General features: G+C 43.5%; 2 protein-coding genes across 2 annotated transcripts in view; one reads left to right on the forward strand and one right to left on the reverse strand.

Moving 5' to 3' along the window:
* Window positions 1-2661, forward strand: part of SH3BP5 (SH3 domain binding protein 5) — a 109859-nt gene extending 107198 nt beyond the window's left edge. Inside the window, exon 9 of the mRNA XM_077269010.1 lies at window positions 699-2661. Coding sequence (XP_077125125.1) covers window positions 699-910 — 212 coding nt within the window. The 3' untranslated portion in view covers window positions 911-2661. The remainder of the gene's footprint in view (window positions 1-698) is intronic.
* A 4084-nt stretch (window positions 2662-6745) lies between these two features.
* CAPN7 (calpain 7) overlaps window positions 6746-23026 on the reverse strand; it is an 82946-nt gene continuing 66665 nt past the window's right edge. Inside the window, exons 16-21 of the mRNA XM_077269009.1 lie at window positions 22002-22077; window positions 12516-12661; window positions 11047-11109; window positions 10835-10965; window positions 9138-9230; window positions 6746-7143 (exon numbers count right to left, since the gene is read on the reverse strand). Of these exons, the coding sequence (XP_077125124.1) occupies window positions 6999-7143; window positions 9138-9230; window positions 10835-10965; window positions 11047-11109; window positions 12516-12661; window positions 22002-22077 (654 nt within the window). The 3' untranslated portion in view covers window positions 6746-6998. The remainder of the gene's footprint in view (window positions 7144-9137; window positions 9231-10834; window positions 10966-11046; window positions 11110-12515; window positions 12662-22001; window positions 22078-23026) is intronic.

A 23026-nucleotide genomic window follows, 5' to 3' on the forward strand; every position in this document is an offset into this window, starting at 1 on the left:
CTGTGAGTATTGATATAACATGTCATTATAGCTGTCTGAGCTTTGTTGGGATACAGAGCTTCAAACCTAGTGCTTCCTTTTAAACAGAGAGTTAGAGGTTGTCCACTACTGACCTGTTCTTGGGATTGGTCATCAAGGTGTGATCGGTTGGGATGGGACACATCGATCAGCTGTTGTAGGTGCCAGTGATGGCCAGAACTGCTCAGTTATGGAGCTGCTCAGTCTACTGATAGTGGCCAGGTACTTCACATCCACCCCCTATTGATTTGAATTTGGGGTAGATGGGCAGTACCCGGACGCGGCCACTATTGGTAGATGGTTCGGCTCTGTAACTAAGCAGTTCCGGCCTCTGTTGGCACCTAGAACAGCTAATCGGTGGGGTATCGGGTGTTTAGCACTGATGACCTATTCGTAGGATGGGTCATCAATGTCTGAAGTAGTGGACAACCTTTAGACACCCTTAGTAGTGGCTACTGGCAGCCAAATTGCTCTCATTTTTTCATTTCACTCATCTATGGTAGGATGAAGAGCTCTGCATTTGAATAAGTATGTATATATGTGTGTATAATATAATTTTAATATAATTTGGGCCTAGTTAACTTAAAAGTGGTTGCTTTTAATATAATATAAGCTGTACACACTGTGACTGACGTGTTATGCTGAAAGAGGATTTTACTTGTTCTGTGATTTCTTTAAAGGCAGTCGGGCAGAAGGATCTGAAAATAAAGCCCAGGACAAAATAAATAACAACAGCAGCAGTAACATCATTAAACCCAGAGCTTTGCCTTTACTGGACAACAAAATGAAGCGTTTGTCTTTGGAGCGTGCAGATAATGAAAGTGGTGCAGACATAAAGAAGTGTGCACGCTCGCAGTCCCTTGCTTCGTCAGCGCTGGTCAATGCAGTGTGAACAGTATGACATATGGATTACAGATCAGACAATATGTGCCAACAACTTTCTCTGGGCACGTACTGTGCCTACTGCTGGGACGTAACCTGGTTTGAAGGATGGATATGCAGCATGAGCCAGCGAGATGAGGCCGGCACAGATGGCTTTGCCAGCAGGTGGCCGCTATACTGTTTGCTGCCTTTAACTCACGATATAACCTGAAACTGGGGCGGAAGCACAAGATATCCATAATTAGAGCAATAACTGAAGCAATGCATCTGAGAGTCTTTGCCAAATGGGTGTTGGCAGTAAGGTTTTCTGTTTGTCGAGTCTCTACTATATACGACTATATTGAGTGGTGACGCAGAAACGCTGCAGTCCAGTGTGTGATACGCATCTGTCTCCCATTGACTGTCACTGTCGTGTAAGACTTCAATGTGAACTAGACCTATCTTAGCTGCATCATATAAACCGTTTTCTTGAACCTGTCCATAGATGCCATGATTCATCTTTATTCCTGTGCACTTTCTTCTAATTCATTTATAATGGTATTTATTCAGATCATCAGCCATCAGTTCCCTAGGAAAACCAGTAATAGTCAACCATTAAGTGATTTTATCACATGGGTACCTGCCAGTAGATCAAATGAAGCCTAGTGGTTGTATATAACTAGAATCCCGCCTGTCTAATTGGCAAACCTCCCTTTTCCTTTCCTGTCCCTTGTAGGCTACTCTTTCCAAGTAGGTTCAAGGAAATTTTTCCTACCAGCAAGTTATTCTGCCAAATGTGCTGCATCAGCATTTTCACACACAGTCGTCCATCCAGCCTGCTTACTCGAGTCTTTTTATCTACATTCGTTGTTACAGCACATAAATCTATTGATAAAAAAAAATAATAGAATACAAAAATCAGATTCTAAAAATTGCACTTAAGCCTTTATTTTTAAAGAAACATGACTTCATAAAAAATGTGAAAAATGAGTGAATTATCTGTTGTCCGTCATAATCAGAGACCGATCTACTCTATTGTGGACACACAGCTATTTTGCATCTTAAACCTCTACATGGACAAGTGATAATGACCACTTCTACCTTGTGCCAAAGGGATACTACTAATCCTGATAACTTGCCAACCAGTTTAGCTATATGTAAATCAGACGCCATTCAAGGCAACATAACGTAACCTTAGTTCATATCATGGCAGCTGGAGTCAGATCTCAACACCGATGTTCTTACTTTATGGTGTATGTATGACCCCATTCGCCATATTGGGTAAGCAATACAGAAATATCGCTTTAAAGGTCTGATGTTTTCTCCGTTGCCATCTTCATATTGTACCTAGGCCTAGATATATAGTACAGATAACAGCCATGTGGCCACCATGTATAGTGCATGGTCGTACTGATGTGGGATGAAGGGGCGATGATGCTGCTCTCTAGACAGCGGAGTCCGTGCTGCTAGTTTGTAGCTGCCTAGCATAGGCTGTGTGTTTTCTAGGATATTAAACTGTTAACTTTGTATCATTTTCACTTTAGTATTACTGGAATGTGACCCGTCCCTGCCGTCTGTTTTGTGTCACAACTTGTATGTTTCTGTACAGTTATATGTATTAAAGGGCGTTTCATGCAAATAATTCCTGCATATTTCCTGTTATTCTTGCAAACTCGTGCAAATGTTATCTGTCCATTTCTGAAGATGTAACCTTTTATTCACTGCAGATATCTTCTAACCAATGTAACATAGTTCATGTCACAATCAAGATCAACATTCCGAGACTTCTTTGGACAAACAGTATTTCTGTATTCGTCTCTTATCCGGGTTTTTCACAAATGTTTGCATTCACATCACACACAGTGCGCACTGTGATGACTGCGAGTTTGGATTGTGAGCACTGTCGGCAAGTGAGCACTCATGTGACCGCAAGTATGCAATATGCATATTCCCGACCACGCGGTCACGGGAACTGAGCAAGGCCGTACATGTCTAGTCAGTGTGGCTGGGAGTATGCTCTATCTAGCCGCCTACACCAGAGAATCCTTACGTCATACGATGTGAGGATTCACAAGTCTGCTATCACAATAGTGTCTGCAAACTTTTGTGAAATTATTTTTTAAACTAGATGGACCTATGCCTTTCCTATACTTTACTATGTTACTTTCCCTTAAGATGCATTCACATTGCGTTTGTGGATCCCCTTGGGGCATACGTCCAAAACGGGATTCGGATGTATGCACCGATGGGGCCATAGACTGTAATGGCAGAGCGGATGTGTGCTCCGATGTACAGGAGGCGGACACCCAGAAGCAGTCTACTACGTCTGCATGTCCGCCTCCAGTAGGGGAACACGCTCAAAAACCACGCACATCAGAGCGAACGTTCACACTCTCTGCATCATTGGTCTATGATCCCGTCGGCGCATATTCGTATCCCATCTTGCAGGGAAGTTCAGACGTGTGCCCCGATGGAACCCACGAGCACAATGTAAAAGCTCCCTAAGGGTTGTGTAGTTTGCTTTTCTAGGTCTCCCTGCGCCCCTTTATTACATAAATATGCGCTAATTGGGAGTTGTTGGGTATTTCTCAAGTGCTCCTATCTCATTAATCCTACAACGGTCACTGTTTTTTTGGGCTAATGCATTTAAAATGAAAATCTGAATAAACATTACAATGAGCATGTACAACAAGTATTCCTATCTAGATCAATGTCTTCCTAGTAACACTGCCATCAAAACTTGAATAGCCTGATCCTGGTGCCATTACTTTCCAGCTGTCCATTTTATGATAATCTGCCAAACTGATACATGGAACCGATAAAGAATGACTGCAGAATCTGACTACAGATGATTTTGATGTCTTGCCATGGACACAACCTTGTAGCTACAGCTTCTGTGCAAACCTAGAAGTGGCTTTATTTTTTTTACTTTAGGTGTAATGGAAAAGGTGTGCATAGCCTTTCAGCAATGACCAGTTGGGTGTGCTTCAATATTGGGCCACGTTCACATGAGTATTTGAGTTGCAGATTTTATACAGTATTTCTGCAACAATGAGGTAACTTGAGTTTTCTTTCATTCCATTATATTTAATCACTTTTTATGGTGCAGCTTTTCTTTGTCCGGCCATGTTTTAAATTGCGCTGCTTTGTTTTTGATGCTTTCTAGAATTTGGATTTGATAAAATCATGTGCGGGTTACATGCATTTTTAGAGAATCTTCACAAGGCAGTTCTCAAGAGAAATTAAGATGTTGCAGATTTAAATTGCATGACAGATCAGTGTACGCAGCGTAGAAAAAAAAACAAAAAAAACAATGGTCATGAGATTTCTGTAAATCCAATTCACTTTGCTGTAAGACTTTTTTTTTTTTGCGCAGTAAAAATATGTAGCATCAAACTCGTCGCAGGAACTTAACCTGACATAATGTCCCTCGTGGCTGCTGTACTTCTAGATGATCTTACAACTAAACCAGCTCTTACTGTATATACAATAATCACATGGTTTCATGTTAGAGTACATATAATTGTTTTCCTCATTAATAATTGAGGAATATCTCTACTGCCCTCCCGATGCGATAGCATCCGGCCTCCATCTAGTAATGTCACGATGGGGGCAGGCTTTGCAGCGTTAATCCTCCCCATGTGCTCACCCTCCTATCCACGCTTTCTTTCCCCATGTGCTGACTTCTCCCATCTGTGCTCTTTTGACCTGTCCCCCTTGTCTGCTGTCTCTCTCTGTCCTGTGCTGTGTTCTCCCCTCATGTGCTGTCTCTCTCTCCCCCATCTGCTGTCTTCTCCTCTCACTTCATCTGTTCTTTGATCTGTGTAATACTGACATTACAGCAGGAGATCGCAGAGGATACATTTTGTGAGGTAAAATAGTCAGTGAAATATTTTACCTGACAAAAGAAATCCTTTGTGATCCACTGCTGTAAGGTCAGTATTTTCTTTTGCTTGCTCCCCTGCCCAAGAGCTGTGGTATGTTCTGTACATGGTCAGACACATGGTTGAGTGTATCTGACCGTGTACGGAGCATACCACAGCTCCTGGGCAGGGGAGGAAGCAAAACATGTTCAAAGTTGAAAACATAATATCCTTTTACTGATCAGTGGTGGGGCTGGGTAAAACATACTGGAAGGCACGCCTAGTTCAGCAGCAATAATCTCTTGTTGATTACCGGACCCAGTCTAATAAATGACCCATCCCTAGCCTTTGCCTCTCTGCCCCTACATTATGCTGCACTCAGATTAAATGTCAAAAACCTGCTGACCGATTCCCTTTAATGAATCGATAGTGTTTGACAAGTGTTGTGCACCTCACCCCATCTTATTGCAGGCCGGAAGTAAGGACTTTAATTACTCAAGCTGTGGACTCCATGCCTGGTCTCTGCCCATTTTGCCAAAACTGTCATGCAAACGCCAAACGTCTCAATGTTTCCACAATTCTGTGTTGCGCAAAAATGTTGTGACTTTTCAAAGGCGATTTACACTAGAATTCTGGAATAATCACTGTGAATTGAGGCCAAACTATCAATGCTAATCTGCTGGAGAACCAAGGTCAGTGGGCTGAGGCTTACTCCATATTAGCTGCAGCTCCAGAAATTGCCACAACTTATGGAGGAGCACTGTGCACAGATAGGTAATGATGGAGGGGGGAAGAAGGTACTGTAAGTGAAGCCCTCAGCTAATTTGCAGGAGCACTAGGAGTTGTACATGCACAGATCAGTAATTCAGGGCTCCCACAGGTTTTCAGGGTTATTACTTATTACAATTATCTCCTTCACTACCTTATGCACTTTTGATTTTTGTCAGCTGCTGACCAACCCATCATTGATCTATCTCAGCCGCAGCTTCCATATTCGGGAGTGTTCTCTTGGAGAGTCGTTGATAGATATGTCTGGTATACAGGAGACTAGGCTTGGCAGTCCAAAATCAGACACACCAGATCCTTAAAGGGACTGTCGGCATAGAATGGCTGTTCAAACCAAATACAGGTGCTTTGTCGTGGGGCCAATAATTTATATAGATTCCCACCTACCTTCATCCTATGAAGCCAAAGATGTCAATCAAAGAGGTGGGAAGGTGTAAATGACTGGACCCACCAATGAGCAGTTATCAGCTCCAAACGCTGTCAGATGTAAGTGGCGTACGGCAGAGGTGTCAAACTGCATTCCTCGAGGGCCGCCAACAGGTCATGTTTTCAGGATTTCCTTGTATTGCACAGGTGATAATTTAATCACCTGCACAGAATGATTCCAGCACCTTGTGGAATGCTAAGAAAATCCTGAAAACATGACCTGTTGGCGGCCCTCGAGGAATGCAGTTTGACACCTCTGGCGTTCAGCATTGGCTCTGCACACGGTCATGGCCATTCCAGGGTAATGCAACTCTGCTCTTATTGACGAAGGTAGGAGCTGAGCTGTAGCCCTCGGGTACGAACACTGCAGTGTGAGGAGCTCTGCTGCTCCAACTCCATACACCGTCTACATATGACAGGAGCGGCTATCTGCTGATTATTGGGGGTCCGTCACCTAAAACTCCCACCAATCTGATATTGATCATAAGTATAGGTCATGAATATCAGTTATAGTAATGCCTTTAACAACTAACACTGTATACAGAATGACTACTAACCATGTAGTTCTCAGTTTGGTGTAGGTGGTCCACAGCTCCAGATCTGTTTGTAAATGCCCTATAGCCTGCGGGCAACACCCTCTTTCATATTGTGTATTAAGCAAAGTCTAAAAAAAAAATGTCCTTGCATTTTGGGTCATATAACTCTATAAGTGCTAGAAATGCTGAAGAACTTATTGCCTAAATAATGAATTCCTAATTTATGTCCAACATCAGTCCACAAAGCAAATCAGTGTGTGGTGGTGAAAAAATATTTTATTTTTTCAGCTATTTCTTGAGGTTCTCCAATAAAATATTCAAGTAGCCCTTTATACTGCATCATACCAGCAGTACCGTCCTCTTCAGGGAGCAGGATATGAAAGCAGAGTATGATAATCCAGCGCTGTATCACGAGTCCTGTGAATGCCATGCCTGCCAGGACTTTCCCTTCAGGTGAAGATGTATTGCAGAGAAATGTCCTGAGAAGTATTGGGCGCCATTTCCTTTATCATTGTAGCTGTGACACTTTAATGGGAATTACACTATTAAAGTCCAGAAAGAACGGGCCCTCCTGTGCGGGTAAAAACGTGGTGGGGATGACATTATAGATTCCCGCAGGCAGACTGTCTATTTCCAGATAGCAGAAACCACATCTGTGGAGAGAAGAGGCCGTGATTGTAAAGGCCAAGATAATGCCATATTTCCCCAACACTATTTATATGAAACAATAGCAGTAGGATGAGGAATAATAGTAGTTTTTGTAGCAATTTATCTGTAGTCACTACAGCAGGATGTCAGTCATTTTACACAGACGCTGCTTATTTTTTTTTACCTCTTTTCAGATGGGCTCATGAAATATTTACCAGAGCGCTAAAATGAAAATGTCTTACACACTATACATATAAAGTCTATTTTTAGCATAAATTCTAAAAAAAACCAAAAACATTAATGGTGAAATGTATTCTGTAAGATACAAGTAAGAATGCTTTAAAAATAGATTGATAAATTAATTAATGCAAAGTGAAATAACAAATGAGAAATCCAAATCAACTCAATATTTGGTGCAACTACCCTTTGTAAAACCGCATAAATTCTAGGTACACCTGCACACAGTCAGGGATTTGTGCCAAGAGTGTGAGTAACCAGTTATACCAAACAGGTAATAATCGTCATTTTCATATGTGAGATGAAACAGTCATAACATTTTTTTTTTTTTTTTAAAGCCATGTAGAAGGCTTAAAACAGTGAGGAACAGCCCAATTTTGCTACAGGTGAGAATGTGGAAGATCCTTTCATGTCACACTCACAAGTCATGCACCGTGGGAAGACTAAGCACAGCAAGAAGACACAAGGTCATTCTATTGCATCAGTAAAATCTCTTCCAGGCAAAGATTTCAAAGAAGATGTGCTGTTCAAGTTCTTTTGAAGAAGAACCAAGAAATGGGGAAAGCTCAGGGCTGTAGATGCAATAGTCATCCATGGAACCTAATTGTAGCAGTTGAAAGACAATTCATGCTTACTTCGCTTCAAAATTGAAGGTTTCCAGCAGTGCCATCAACTCAGAACTGGCAGCCACCAGTAGGGACCAGGTACACCCATCTACTGTTAGAAGAACTCTGGCCAGAAATCTTCTTCATAAAATAATTGTGGCCAAAAAATCTACATGTGTGTGCAGAAAAATGGCAGCAGGTGTTCTTGACTGATGAATCAACATTTGGCTGTAACAGAAGGTAGGATGTTTGCTGAGGAGCAGCACAATAAAGATACAGTGAAGCATGTTGGAGGTTCCTTGCAAGTTTGGGTTTGTATTTCAGCAAATGCAGTTGAGGATTTGGTCAGGATTAATGGTGTCCTCGATGCTGATAAAAGCAGGCAGATATTTATCTATCATGCAATACCATTGAGGCTAATGGGCTCCAAATTTATTCTGCAGCAGGACAACAACCCCAAACATACAGCTAAAATCATTAAGAACAATCCTATAAATTCACCAGCCTTCATACACAGAAGATCGGTGGCTACTTCTCCAAGAGGTTTGGAATAACTTTCCTGGTGAGATATAGTTTTGAAATAAGTATATATAGAAGTGATGCTGTTGTGAAGGCAAAAACCGGTCACACCAAATTGATTTGATTTCTAATTCACTTTACACTTTTTAAAGCATTATCACTTTACAGTAATTTTTTCCCACACCTGCTTAACTTTTGCACAGTACTGTAAATATTCATTTACCAATGCCACTTTACAGTTTATGTACAGAATATATATACGGTTTCAGGGTGGACATGTCCCAGTTTTCTCCGCTGGCCTACAGACTGCACAGGGCTTGCTCTGGCCACGTGTGTTCCATCGAGCGTCACTTTTGATAACTCACTATTACAGGAGCTCAGCTATTTAAGCAGAAACGTGTTTAACTACAAGCATGTCGACTGATTCCAAAAACAACAAACAGATTTGCAAACTTTATGTATTATATAGAATAATTTTATGGGTATTCTGTAAAATGGTTGCAATTGAAAATATAATCCTTTTCTAATCAGATAATGTAAGAGTGTATGGCCAAGGGGGGTTTTACTTGTCTATTTTCAGTTGTTGCATTTCTTGTACTGCGAGTTTGTAAAATACTGGATCATCATGTGTGTAATACCTGTAATCACCGCTGCTTTTCTTCTGGACGCCTGAGGACCCTGGATCTCCGGATGTGGACACCGTTATGACTTCAAAGCCAACGCTGTATTGCCTGCATAGTAAATGACAAGACTAATGGCTACATGTTCTGTGAGGGTGGGCTTCAGAGACTTTCATCTCAATCCCCAGGAACTAATGACTTCAGTTAGTTGAACAGAGTGCAAAACTTGAGACTTTGGGCTTTTGCTCCACAACCTTTTTGTCAATTTTCAGGGATTCAGATGGAAGCCCTTGGCAAAGACATGTTCTGCACCCTGCTTAATATGTGCTACTTAGGACTTAAAATAGATACACATTTTACAGTGAAGAAGCAAGGAGGGCTAATGAACACACAGTGGTTTATCTTTATTTTTTCACATCCTTGTATCTTTCTTATATTTTAAGAGGACCTTTCACCAGTTTGATCATGTTAAACTGGCCCTTTCATGGAATAGTGGCTGCAGAGCTGAGTAAAATGTAGTTTTTATTTGTTGACTTCTCTGGGAAGTGTACTTCTTTTCCTGCATGAGAGTGACCAATCATGAACAGGCAGTGTCATGTAGGTAGATAAGGACACTCCCTCCCCTCCTTACTGATCTCTGCAGATGTTGTGTAGAGATACAGTAGTGCGGCGTTATGTATCCTTATAAACTGTTCCAGATCCCATCTCACAGTGCTGTCACCTCTCACCTTCCCCCCATACAGACTGCCCTGAGGTGGGATCTGGAGTGTTTGTAATGATTCATAACTCAGCTCTGCTGTATCTCTGCATAGTAGCTGCAGGGAGATGATGAGGGGGTGTTCTTTTTTCCCGTGTATAGCACACAACCCCAGAGACAAATCTCCGGTAACACCCAATTGAACTTTACAAGCTAATATCTCCATAATGGAGAGAAGAAATTAAGAGATGAAAAAACATGTTTTACTCAGTTGTGCAGCTACTATTCCATGATGTGGCCAGGTTAATATGCTCAGACTGGTGATAGGTCATCGTTCAGGCATCGTCTTTTCTCTGTATGCAACATTTTAATCTGTGAATTCTATACTGTAAGCTTTGCAAACAATGGAGACTCATTCTCTCCACATACATGTGATGTTGCAGAGAAGAGGTTACACCGTGTGTCACATATCATAAAATCTTTTCTTCTGCACAGCAGATAAACTACAGGGTGTCCCTAAAGTCTGGACACATAGGCATTCTCATTAGCTATAATATTATTTTAACTATAAAAGAATTTTGCTAAGCGCATCAACCTTTGCATCGCAAATGAATGGAATATTAAATAACTTTTTCAATATGATTTCAATTAAATAACATGTTAATAAAATTCATTTCCTGAAAATATGTATTTTTGTCTGTGTCCAGACTTTAGGGACACCCTGTATACCTCACTGTACTCGGTGCATGCAGGCACACAGGAGCATTAGAATTCAGTGTCACACATAGTGAGCTGCAGTTCAGAGGTGACACAGGTGAAAGTACAAACCTGTTAAGCGTGTAAATCACATGATCAACTCTCAATTAGATCACATGAAACCAGAGGTCTCAATTCAATTTTTCATTTATTTTGTTCTTATTTCTTTTCCAAGTAGTGAAATTTATTGTTATCATTTCTCAAAGTCATAAAACTTATCCAACTATAATAACCGTAAAAAGCATAAGATGAAATAACAGACCTTGGTCCTCTGAGCTCAACCAGTAATGGTCCAGCTTTCTCCAAATTAAACTGATATATGGGATTATTTTTGTGGGTATCTCTAAAGTTACCACAGCCTCCTGCACTGTGGCCTTTCCATTGTCCATTTATCTAGAAGAAAAGTGTAGCTGTTAGAACCAGACAATATGGCAGCAGTGGTGAAATGAAACCCTGTTGATACATCATTCTTACCCGTTTGTTAATTGTATATGGTGTTGGGATCTTGGAAAACGTAAACTTGCAAGCTGCATACACCTACAATACAGAAGAAATAAGATTGAGTAAGCAGGGTGAATACTATTGCAAATCAGAGATGGGCTGAATGTTCATTTCTTATCTGTATGAACTGTAGAATGTGAGATGCAAAAATCGGCATCTAGTGCAATTAAAAGCATAATGTAAATGGCTACCTGTCTGACAAGGAAAAACAAAAACTGAGCAGAGAACTGGTAATACGAGTGGCCGTGGGTGCCTGAAGACGTCCCAGGGTTTTTATTAGAACTGTTGACAATCAGCGAGGCCAATCTTTTTAAATATCTAATTAAAAATGACCCTCCAGGCTCTGCCTTAGTCCAGGTTCACACTACCATATTTCACGATTCCTATACAGACTCCAGTGCCCGATCTTGAGGTGGCTCATACAGCCCAGAATTTATACCTCGTATGTCAGGAGACCCGCGGTCATTTCAGGTATTGTGGTCTATATACAGACTGTAAAATAGGCTTGTATGAAACAGGCCTTAGTAAGGCTTATTTGCCGCAGTGTAAGTGCAGCCACTACCTAATTGTTTTTCACTTGTGGTTTAGCAATCTGCACCTTAATCAATCTTAGCTGTAATGGAAATCAGTTTGATGAGGCGAGCATGTGATAAAGCTTTGTTTATATACAGCAGCCAATCAGAGGAGAGAGCGATCCAAGGGGAGGGAAAGAGCAGCAGTATGAACCAATGATAAGACAGGAGGTGTGTCTCAGACTACTACAGACTCTCTGTAGGCAGGTCGCAAAGGTGTAGTCACAGGTCATAACTCTGCTGTAATACAGGAGATAAAAAGCAGCCAACCGTCAAGCACTGAGGGAAAAAAACTCTCGGTCTCATGGAAGACCATCCTACATGCTTGGAAGCAGAACTAATAATTGGCCATTACCTACATCAGAGGTGTCAAACTGCATTCCTCGAGGGCCGCCAACAGGTCATGTTTTCAGGATTTCCTTAGCATTCCACAAGGTGCTGGAATCATTCTGTGCAGGTGATTAAATGATCACCTGTGCAATACAAGGAAATCCTGAAAACATGACCTGTTGGCAGCCCTCGAGGAATGCAGTTTGACACCTCTGACCTACATGCAGAGATTTGAATATTAATTTTTAAGGCCATAAGTAGACATTTGAAGAAGAAGATCGGCCAAGGATTGGCACCATTACCCACCAAGTCAGCTGTCGTTTTGGCTATTATTTCTAGGATATCCGAGTTATTGTACCATATCTCAGAACAGAGTGTAACCAAGTAAAACAACAGGCATCTCTACTAATGGAAGAAAAGGTTTCCAGCAGCTCTGGATGAACGGAGAAGGATTTCTGGGTCAATGGTGCCAGCCCAACGGTTGTGCTCTTCTGTCCTGAAAATAGACTAAGACCCTTGCTGCTGCCCAAGAGTACTCACCCTGAGAGTGTAGTGAATCGTGTTCTGCTTTTCATATTGAGATACCACTAAAGTAAATGTGTGGGTACCGGGGTTGGTCAGCGGGATCTTTGTAAGGTAATGAGGGCTGTTTATCCGTATTCCATCGATATAAGGAGCAGGGTCAGCTGGAAGACAAAACATGAAATCCCATAAACTGCAAAAGGTGATAATGGTTAATACTGCTAAATGGAGGTCTTAAAAGAAAAAAAAAATAGAAAAAAATAGCAATGTCATGTTTCAAATGTAAAATAATCTTTTTAACAATATTTTTTTGAGTCTCCTTTAAAATGTTCATCTGCCTTATTATTCCTTCTAACAATGCAAAAAGAATTTCATATTTCAGATGTGAAAAGGGGTTGGATAGCCATGAGCAATAATCTGTACGTGCTTGCATGACCTGAGCAAGGAACACTGCTCCAACAGGCTCTGCTACATTGTTTTGGCATACGGTAATTATGAATTTTACAAGTAATCATTAGCACACTATCGTGCATTTTGGGGGCAAATTTTTGGATGTAGGGCTCCTTCTCACTTGCGAGAAATATGTCCGAGTCTCGCAGGTTAAAACCCAGCTCTGGCGCCAGCACTCCAGAGCGGAGCGTGCAGCCACACAGCAATACAATGAGCCGCACGCTCCGTTCTGGAGTGCCGGCGCCAGAGCAGGGTTTTAACCTGCGAAACTCGGACATATTTCTCGCAAGTGAGAAGGAGCCCTAAGTACACAGCAGCCATGATATGGTGCAAGGGAGGGAAATGTTACTAACATGCAAAGTAAGCAATGAAATAACAGCTATCTTTGGCCACAGGTTGCCAAAAGAAGGTGAACTACAAGTAGTTGCAATATGGCAGTAACTTTTTTTTTATACTGTTTTGAAATGACAGGTTAGCTATACTTTCAATACAATTTGATCCCACCAAAAGTAGCAGATGTACCGTATGTCACAGTAGAAGTATAGTCTGTGGCATCTATGTACAGGCAAACGTCAAACATGTACGCTACACGAAATGTGAACAGAGCCTGATCTATACGGTATATAGTATGTATTATACAGGGTGGGCCGTATACATGGATACACCTAAATAAAATGGAATGGTTGTGATATCAACTTCCTGTTGTGGCACATTAGTATATGGGAGGGGAAAACTTTTCAAGATGGGTGGTGACCAGTGATGAGCGAGTACACTCGTTGCTCGGGTTTTCCCGAGTATTTGTGACTGCTCGGCGATTTAGTTTTCCTTGCCACAGCTGCATGATTTGCGGCTATTAGACAGCTTGATTACATGTGGGGATTCCCTAGCAACCAGGCAACCCCGAAAAGTACTCAGGCTGGCTAGCAGTTGTAGATCATGCAGCTGAGGCGAGGAAAACTAAATCTCCGAGCAGTCACAAATACTCGGGAAAACCCGAGCAACGAGTGTACTCGCTCATCACTAGTGGTGACCATGGTGGCCATTTTGAAGTCGCCCATTTTGGATCAGGGTCATGGGACATCAAACTTATTGAGAATTTCACAAGAAAAACAATGGTGAGCTTGGTATTAACATAGCTTAATTCTCTCATGAGCTATTTACAAGTTTCTCTTTGTTTACAGCCATTGACATGTTGCAGAGGTTAACACATGAGGAGCGGATAGAAATTGTGTTGATGTCTGGTGAACGCAGTACCCGGGTCATTGCAGCAGATTTCAATGCAAGACACTCTACGCAAGAAAACTGTCACCATTCCCATGTTATTTAGGTGAATCCAGATAAATGGGCCACCCAAAAAAAGTTTGCTTCATCACTGAGCATAATGTTCTGTTTAAACTGAGGGTCATGTTCCAATTTTTGTTTTGCCCATTCTGCAAATTCAGCTTTCACCAGACATCAACACAATTTCTATCCGTTCCTCAAGTGTTAACCTCTGTGACATGTCAATGGCTGTAAACAAAGAGAAACTTGTAAATAGCTCATGAAAGAATAAAGCTATGTTAATATCAAGCACACCATTGTTTTTCTTGTGAAATTCTCAATAAGTTTGATGTCTCATGACCCTCTTCCCATTGGAAATAAAGTTGGATGCAAAATGAACAACTTCAAAATGGCCGCCATGGTCACCACCCATCTTGAAAAGTTTTCCTCCTCCCATATACTAATGTGCCACAAACAGGAAGTTGATATCACCAACCATTCCCATCTTATTTAGATGTATCCATATACATGGCCCAGCCTGTATATCTACATATATCCACAGCAGAAATAAAGCAGTGCAGCCGTATACAATATGTGGCTGCATTCTCCCCCTAGGCAACCATCGAATAATTATAATCAAGGAAAAAAAGACAGCACTACATCTTCAAATGAAATTTTTTTTTTACACATATAAAGAAATGTTGAATCATCAGTCATGAGAAAAACTTAGAACACCCAGTTTGAATTCTATGGTTTTACATCTCATGACTCAATATGTAAACAGCGTGGTGAAAAAAGTATTGAACGCGTCACCAATTGTCTAAGTAAATATATTTTTAAAGGCGCTATTGACATGAAATTCTCACCAGAAGGCGGAAACAACCCATCCAATTCACACAGGCAAAGAAATCAAACCATAGATGTTCATAAATTAAGTTATGTGTAATAATAGGAGATGATACAGGAAAAAGTACTGAACATGCTTACTGAAATTTAATCAATACTTCGTACACAAGCCTTTGTTAGTGATGACAGCTTGAAGATGCCTCCTGCATGGAGAAACTAGTCGCATGCATTGCTCAGGTGTGACTATGGCCCATTCTTCCACACACTCTCCAAATCCTGCAGGTTCTGTGAATTCCTTCTATGAACTCGGAGCTTTAGTTCCTTCCATAAATGTTCTATAGGATTCAGGTCCGGTGACTGGCTGGGCCATTTCTAGCAGCTTTATTTTCTTTCTCTGAACCCAATTGAAAGTTTCCTTGACTGTGTATTTGGGATCACTGCCTTGCTGAAATGTCCACCCTCGTTTCATCGCCACCATCCTGGTAGATGGCAACAGATTTGTATCCGGAATGTCTTGGTACATTTGTCCGTTCATCAATCTGTCATCTATATGAAGTTTGCCAGTGTCGTATGCTGAAAAACTGCCTCACACCATGACGTTCCCACCTCCAAACTTGGTATGGTGTTTTGGGGGTGATATGCAGTGCCTTTTGGCCTTGAAACATATTGTGTACTATGGCATCCAAAGAGTTCAATTTTGGTCCACCGGGCCAGTCTAATTTCTCCCAGTATTTCACAGGCTTATCTAAATGTTGTTGAGTAAAGTTTAGTTCAGGAGTCTTGCGTGTTAAGCATGCATATAGGCCATGAAAGTAAAATTAGTAAAACACGGAAAAAGTATAGCTGCTTGAAAGTGTTTCCAGGAGAAAGCCCCTTTCTTCTATAAATAAAAAGAAACACCACAACCTGTCAGCAGTAGTTTTGATCGAACGTGCTCGGATAAGGTGTTATCCGCCATGCTCGTGTGCTAACCGAGTGACTTCGGCGTGCTCAGATATATGTTCGGGTCCATGTCCATGCGGCTGCATGTCTCGTGTCTGGTCGACAGCAGCAACACTTGCAGGGATTGCCTAACAAACAAGCAATCCCTGCACGTGTTGCGACTGTCGGACAGCCGCGAGACATGCAGCCGCATGGACTCAAACATACATTATACGAGTACGCTGAAGACACTCGGTTAGCACCTTATCCAAGAACGTTCGCTCATCACTAGTCAGCACAGCTAAAGTTTGCAAAGTTGCATCTGAAAAAGCCACAGGACTTCTGGAACAATGTTTCTTCGGCTGATGAGACCAAAGTGGAAATGTTTAGCATTAGCACAAAGACATAGCAACTGTGAAGCATGGTGGTGAAGAGGCTTGTTTAACCCCTTAACAACCAGAGGTATTTTTGTTTTGGGTGAGGGCTTATTTTCTGCACGATGAGCTGACGTTTTTAATGACACCATTTTGGTGCAGATACAATCTTTTGATCGCCCGTTAATGTATTTTAATGCAATGTTGCAGCGACCAAAAAAACATAATTCTGGCGTTTTGACGTTTTTTCTCACTACGCCTCTTAGAGATCAGGTTAATCTTTTTTTATTGATAGATCTGGGCGATTCTGAACGCGGCGATACCAAATATGGGTAGGTTTGATTTGTTTTTAATTGTTTTATTTTGAATGGGGAAAAAGGGGGGTGATTTCGACTTTTATATATTTTTTTATATTTTTAAAAACTTTTTTTTTTTTTTACTTTTGGCATGCTTCAATAGTCTCCATAGGAGACTAGAAACAGACATAACCCGATTGGCTCTGCTACATAGAGGTGATGAACAGATCGCCTCTATGTAGTAGAATTGCTCACTTGCTATGAGCGTCGACCACTGGGTGGCGCTCACAGCAATCCGGCAGTGACAACCACAGAGGTCTCCAGGAGACCTCTGGTTCTCATGCCAATGAACCAGTGATCCGTGATCACGTGACGCGGGTCACCGATGGGCGGGTTTCTGGCCCAATGGCCGAAAGCGCGCGTTAAATGCCGCTGACAGGGTTTACAGCGGCATTTATCGGGTTAATAGCCGCGGTTGGATCACGATTCCACCCTCGGCTATTGCGGGCACATGTCAACTGTTCAAAACAGCTGACATGTCAGCGGAAACTTGAGGGCTGACCGCCACAGCCCACATCAAAAGGAGGGAGTCCGACATCGGTGTACTATTACGCCCAATGTCGGAAAGGGGTTAATAAAGTATAGTCAAATGCAGACCTCCCAACCGTCCCGGATCCAGCGGGGCATTCCTGATTTTGACAGTCTTCCCCGCGGTAACGGGCGGCACATTAGTTTTCCTGCACTGCAATGTCAGCCTCAGCGGGTTGGGAGGTCTGCTCATCTCTCCACCCGCAGAGCAGCACTCCATATATATGGCTGCTCTGTGTGCACAGGACCTGTGATGAGGTCACAGGAGGGAAGGAGTCAGGGGGGTCACATGATTGGGGCCAGTGTATGCACGCAGGAGTGTGGATGTAGCAGAGCCGCGTGTGTACGAGGCGTACGGAGCGCAGCCGCGTGTGTACGAGGCGTACGGAGCGCAGCCGCGTGTGTACGAGGCGTACGGAGCGCAGCCGCGTGTGTACGAGGCGTACGGAGCGCAGCCGCGTGTGTACGAGGCGTACGGAGCGCAGCCGCGTGTGTACGAGGCGTACGGAGCGCAGCCGCGTGTGTACGAGGCGTACGGAGCGCAGCCGCGTGTGTACGAGGCGTACGGAGCGCAGCCGCGTGTGTACGAGGCGTACGGAGCGCAGCCGCGTGTGTACGAGGCGTACGGAGCGCAGCCGCGTGTGTACGAGGCGTACGGAGCGCAGCCGCGTGTGTACGAGGCGTACGGAGCGCAGCCGCGTGTGTACGAGGCGTACGGAGCGCAGCCGCGTGTGTACGAGGCGTACGGAGCGCAGCCGCGTGTGTACGAGGCGTACGGAGCGCAGCCGCGTGTGTACGAGGCGTACGGAGCGCAGCCGCGTGTGTACGAGGCGTACGGAGCGCAGCCGCGTGTGTACGAGGCGTACGGAGCGCAGCCGCGTGTGTACGAGGCGTACGGAGCGGACACTAGCTGTGTCGGATCGGAGCAGATATTGCTCCTCGCTCTGACTGGCACAGGAGACACTGAGAGGTCTTTATCAGTGGTGTACCGGAGCTGCAGCGACGTGAGCAGTCAGCGGTGCGGCGCGGCAGGATGACATCATTCAGGATGAAGTGAAGGCTCGGGAGTGAAGGCTGCTGCGAGGGAGCACCTTGAAAGGTGTGTGTGTGTGTGTAGTGGAGAAGGCAATGATGGGGGTGTGAGGGCAATGATGGGGGTGGGGTAACCATGTGTGGCCATTATACTGTACGCAGTATCATGTGGGGCATTTATACTGCACCCAGCATCATGTGGGGCCATTATACTGTACTCAACATCATGTGGGGCCATTATACTGTACAAAGCATCATGTGAGGCCATTATATAGTATGCAGCATCAAGTGGGTTCATTATACTGTATGGAGCATCACATGGGGCCAGTATACTGTACGCAGCATCATGTGGGGCCATTATACAGTACTAGATGGTGGCCCGATTCTAACGCATCGGGTATTCTAGAATATGTATGCGTAGTATATTGTGCAGCCCACGCAGTACACTGCGCAGCCCACGCGGTACACTGCGCAGCCCACGCGGTACACTGCGCAGCCCACGCGGTACACTGCGCAGCCCACGCGGTACACTGCGCAGCCCACGCGGTACACTGCGCAGCCCACGCGGTACACTGCGCAGCCCACGCGGTACATTGCGCAGCCCACGCGGTACATTGCGCAGCCCACGCGGTACATTGCGCAGCCCACGCGGTACATTGCGCAGCCCACGTGGTACATTGCGCAGCCCACGTAGTACATTGCGCAGCCCACGTATATAGCAATGTGGGCATGATATCCCTGTTAAAAAAAAGAATTAAAATAAAAAATAGTTATATACTCACCTTCCGTTGGCGCCTGGATCCAGGAAGTGGTTACCGACGCTTGGGATCCACCGAAGCTCCGCCGAGCCGCTTGCGCCGGCCGCCATCTTCCGTCCCCAGGATGCATTGCGAAATTACCCAGAAGACTTAGCGGTCTCGCCGGGAACGGAAGATGGCGGCCGGCGCGAGCGGCTCGGCGGACTACGGAGGGTGAGTATAGCAGGTTTTTTGTTTTTTTTATTATTTTTAACATTACATTTTTTTTACTATTGATGCTGCATAGGCAGCATTAATAGTAAAAAATTGGGGACACACAGGGTTAATAGCAGCGGTTACGGAGTGCGTTACCCACGGCATTAACCCTCTGTGAGCAGCGACTGGAGGGGAGTATGTGGGCGCCGGGCACTGAGTGCGGGGATTAAGGAGCGGCCATTTTCTTCCGGACGGTGCGCGTCGCTGATTGGTCGTGGCAATGGTCGTGGGCGTTTTGCCACGACCAATCAGCGACTTGGATTCCATGACAGAGGCCGCGACCAATGAATATCCGTGACAGACAGACAGAAGGACAGAGAGACGGAAGTACCCCTTAGACAATTATATAGTAGATGGAGCACTGTGTGGCCATTATACAGTATGAAGCACTGTGTGGCCATATTTTTTTGTTTATAATTATTGTTTATGAAGCAGTGTGATCAGCAGTGCTAAATGGCTGTGGTTGGGGCGGGGATATGGGTGTGACTAGTTGTGAAATGGGTGTGGTCAGAGGCGTAGCCTAAAATTTGCTGTGGACCGCACAGCGTGCCACAAACTTTGTCCCTTTTTCCCTTCTTCAAAAGTTGGGAGGTATGTGTCAAATGTGAGGCCATCTATCCAAAAGCTTAACGTTGGAATAAACTGGGTTATGCAATAAAAAATTGTCCCAAGAGCACCAGAAAATCTACAGCAGAATAACTAACAAGGAAAAAGTATCAAGGAGTTGCATTGGACCAGTCAAGATCCAGCCCTCAGCCAAATTGAAATCTAGATTGCTAAACCAAATTGAAATGCGGTGTAAAGATCTGTGGAGGGAAACTGTGGAGATAGAATTCACATTCATAAACTATGAAGCTGATATCTTTTGTGTTGGCTCCATGGTATCAGCTGATTAGGTCGCTAGTTTTACTCCTCAGTGCTCCCGCTCCCTTCAGGGACATTAGGTCACAGATTAAGGCCTGTGGGCTGCTCCTGGCTCCTAGTGACAGCCCGCCCGCTCATAATTCCTTCCATTCAGAATGTGATCGGGGTGTGGCCAATCCCTGCCAAGCGGGAGCTCCTGTGTAATCCAGCTTTGCTTAGTGCGCCTGAATCTTCTCCCCTTCACTGGAGATCTATGCTAATTCTCAGCTTTTTTGTGATGCTCCTGGACATATCAGAAAAGAAACACAAACAGGCTGTGATTGGCTGCTGTACTAACTATGACAGTGTATAAATCATGTGTACGGCCAAATGTCAGGCAGGGAGCAGAGCCTGCAGAGCATTTCCATATTCATTATACAAAGTGAATCTCTCCCTCCATACCATCTGGTTTCCTGTCCCTGCAATCACTCCATATTCATGGGTCTCCCCAGCCTGAGGGAAGCATTCTAATTAGCAATAGTGATGAGCGAATATACTCGTGATTTTCCCGCTTGGGTGTCCTCCGAATATTTTTTAGTGCTCGGAGATTTAGTTTTTTTCGCCGCAGCTGAATGATTTACAGCTATTAGCCAGCTTGAATACATGTGGAGATTCCCTAGCAACCAGGCAACCCCCACATGTACTTATGCTGGCTAACAGATGTAAATCATTCAGCTGAGACAATGAAAACTAAATCTCCGAGCTTTAAAAAATTCTCGGAGGACACCTGAGCGTGCTCGGGAAATCTCAAGTAACGAGTATATTCGCTCATCACTAATTAGCAAGCATAAACCCTGAGTGAAAAGGGGTTTGGACAGAGAAAGCAAAGCCGGAATATACAAGAGCTGTAACATGGCAGAGGCTGACCACACCACCTGATCGCGGGCTTGATGGACAGAGTGTTATCAGGGGGCTGGCTGTTACTCGAGGCCAGAAGCAGGCCAAGCCCCCTGATCTGTGACGACATTCCCAAGGGAGGGGAAAACCCACCACCAAAACCAGCGACACACTAATTAGCATATACTATGACGGGAAACAGATCAATGGATGTCGGTGTTTAAGTTCATGAAGGTATTCCCAGTGAATAACTTATATCTCAGGCGTTTCCCTTTAACAAAGCTTTGCATAATCGAATGTCTACAAACCACAATTAGCTTAAGTAATGATGAAAATAAGATTGAAATCTTTTTTCTCCAGAGCGATGCGAGAGACTGATACAGTGATACTGAAACCGATTGCTGTAAGTTATTGCTGCCAGAGGTAGCTCTACAAGCTACTGACTCATGGGGTGTACTTAATTTTTCACACACTGCCTCTGCATTTTGGCCTACCTTTTTTTTTTTTAAATAATTAATGACAAGGTGTAATTTATCATGTGTTTTTCATCTGAGGCTGTACTTCCCTAATATGAAGACCTTCTAAGGACCAGATTTTTTATGACGACAAACAAATCAAACAGGGCGTACTTATTTTTTTTCCTTCTCAGCTGGGCATATTGTGTCCTCAGTGTTTTAGTGTGGGAATATCACTGGACAGCCATAGCGGTGACATAAAATATTATGCTATTTGAATAAGTTTCCAACTTTAATGTGAAAGTTTAATCCCAGAATAGTATGAAGACTTTGATGCTGCATAGTGCCGATCCAGCACGGTGGCATTAGCGGAGACTGATCGGTCATACATGCTGGGTCAAAAACCGCCCCGAGGTTATACAGGGTTAAAAGGCTTCATGTGCTCAGACTATACTATTTACTGTGATATGAATTTGGACGAAAATAATCTGTAATGTTTTGGTGATTCTTACACAAATATACAACTTACCTGGGTAGTAAACTTTTTTGCCATCACTCTTGTAAACGACTAATGTAATAAATTCTCGATTTTGGGCAAAGTCATCCTACAAGCAAGCACACTAACATCAGCATTGTGTTTATAAACCTTTACTTCAACTTATATCCTAAATGTCACATTGGTGCAGTTAAAAGAGCAGATTATTAATTACATGCTATTCACATGCTTCTTTGATGGATTTTGATCTCATCATACGCAACATTTTTTCATCGTCTTGTACTATATACATTTTAATGTTTAAATGTTCCTCCTATATGTAAGTGTCTGCCAGGCTGTGTAAAACACTGGAGGTGAAAATACAGAGATCTATTTTAAAAAGGTTGACCGGGACTAAAATATGGACGAATGATCCTTGGGATCCCTATACTCTGTATAGCTCTGTACATGTGATGTGTCCGTTCTAGGGTACAATAGATGATGCTCCCATTAAAGTGAATGTGCTGAGCAGCAGTCCCGAAGAATGAACACTATGTGGCATACAGAGCTCGTCAGATGAGACCAAAATTGAACTCTTTGGATGCCATAATACACACCATGTTTGGAGGCCAAAAGGTACTGCATATGAACTCATAGCATCTACAGCTCCAGGTGTCAGTGGAGAGGTAGGGTTGCAGGGTATCGGACATTCGCAGGTCTGATAAAGTTGACCTATCCTAAGGGCACAGTCAGACAGCCGTATCTATCAGACGGAGAACGGAAAGCAATGCTCCGACTGCCAGGCGGCTCTTCCGACCCAAGCGTGATAGACTCATGGATTTCTATGAAGCTGCCACGCTCAGGTCGGGAGACCCGCCAGCCAGTCCAAGCATTGCCTTCCGATCTCCTCCTGATTACACGGCCATCTGACTGTGCCCTAAGAATATGTCATCAGCATCTTAGTCCTGCTCAACCTTTTTAAGCCTGAAAGGGAAGCTGTCAGCCGATTCACGCTGCCCAAACCATCCACACCTGAGTGGAAAGACTGCAGCCAAGTATATTTTTCTCTGAAATGCTCT

The sequence above is a fragment of the Ranitomeya variabilis genome, chromosome 6, assembly GCF_051348905.1.
Source record: "Ranitomeya variabilis isolate aRanVar5 chromosome 6, aRanVar5.hap1, whole genome shotgun sequence".
NCBI lineage: Eukaryota > Metazoa > Chordata > Amphibia > Anura > Dendrobatidae > Ranitomeya > Ranitomeya variabilis.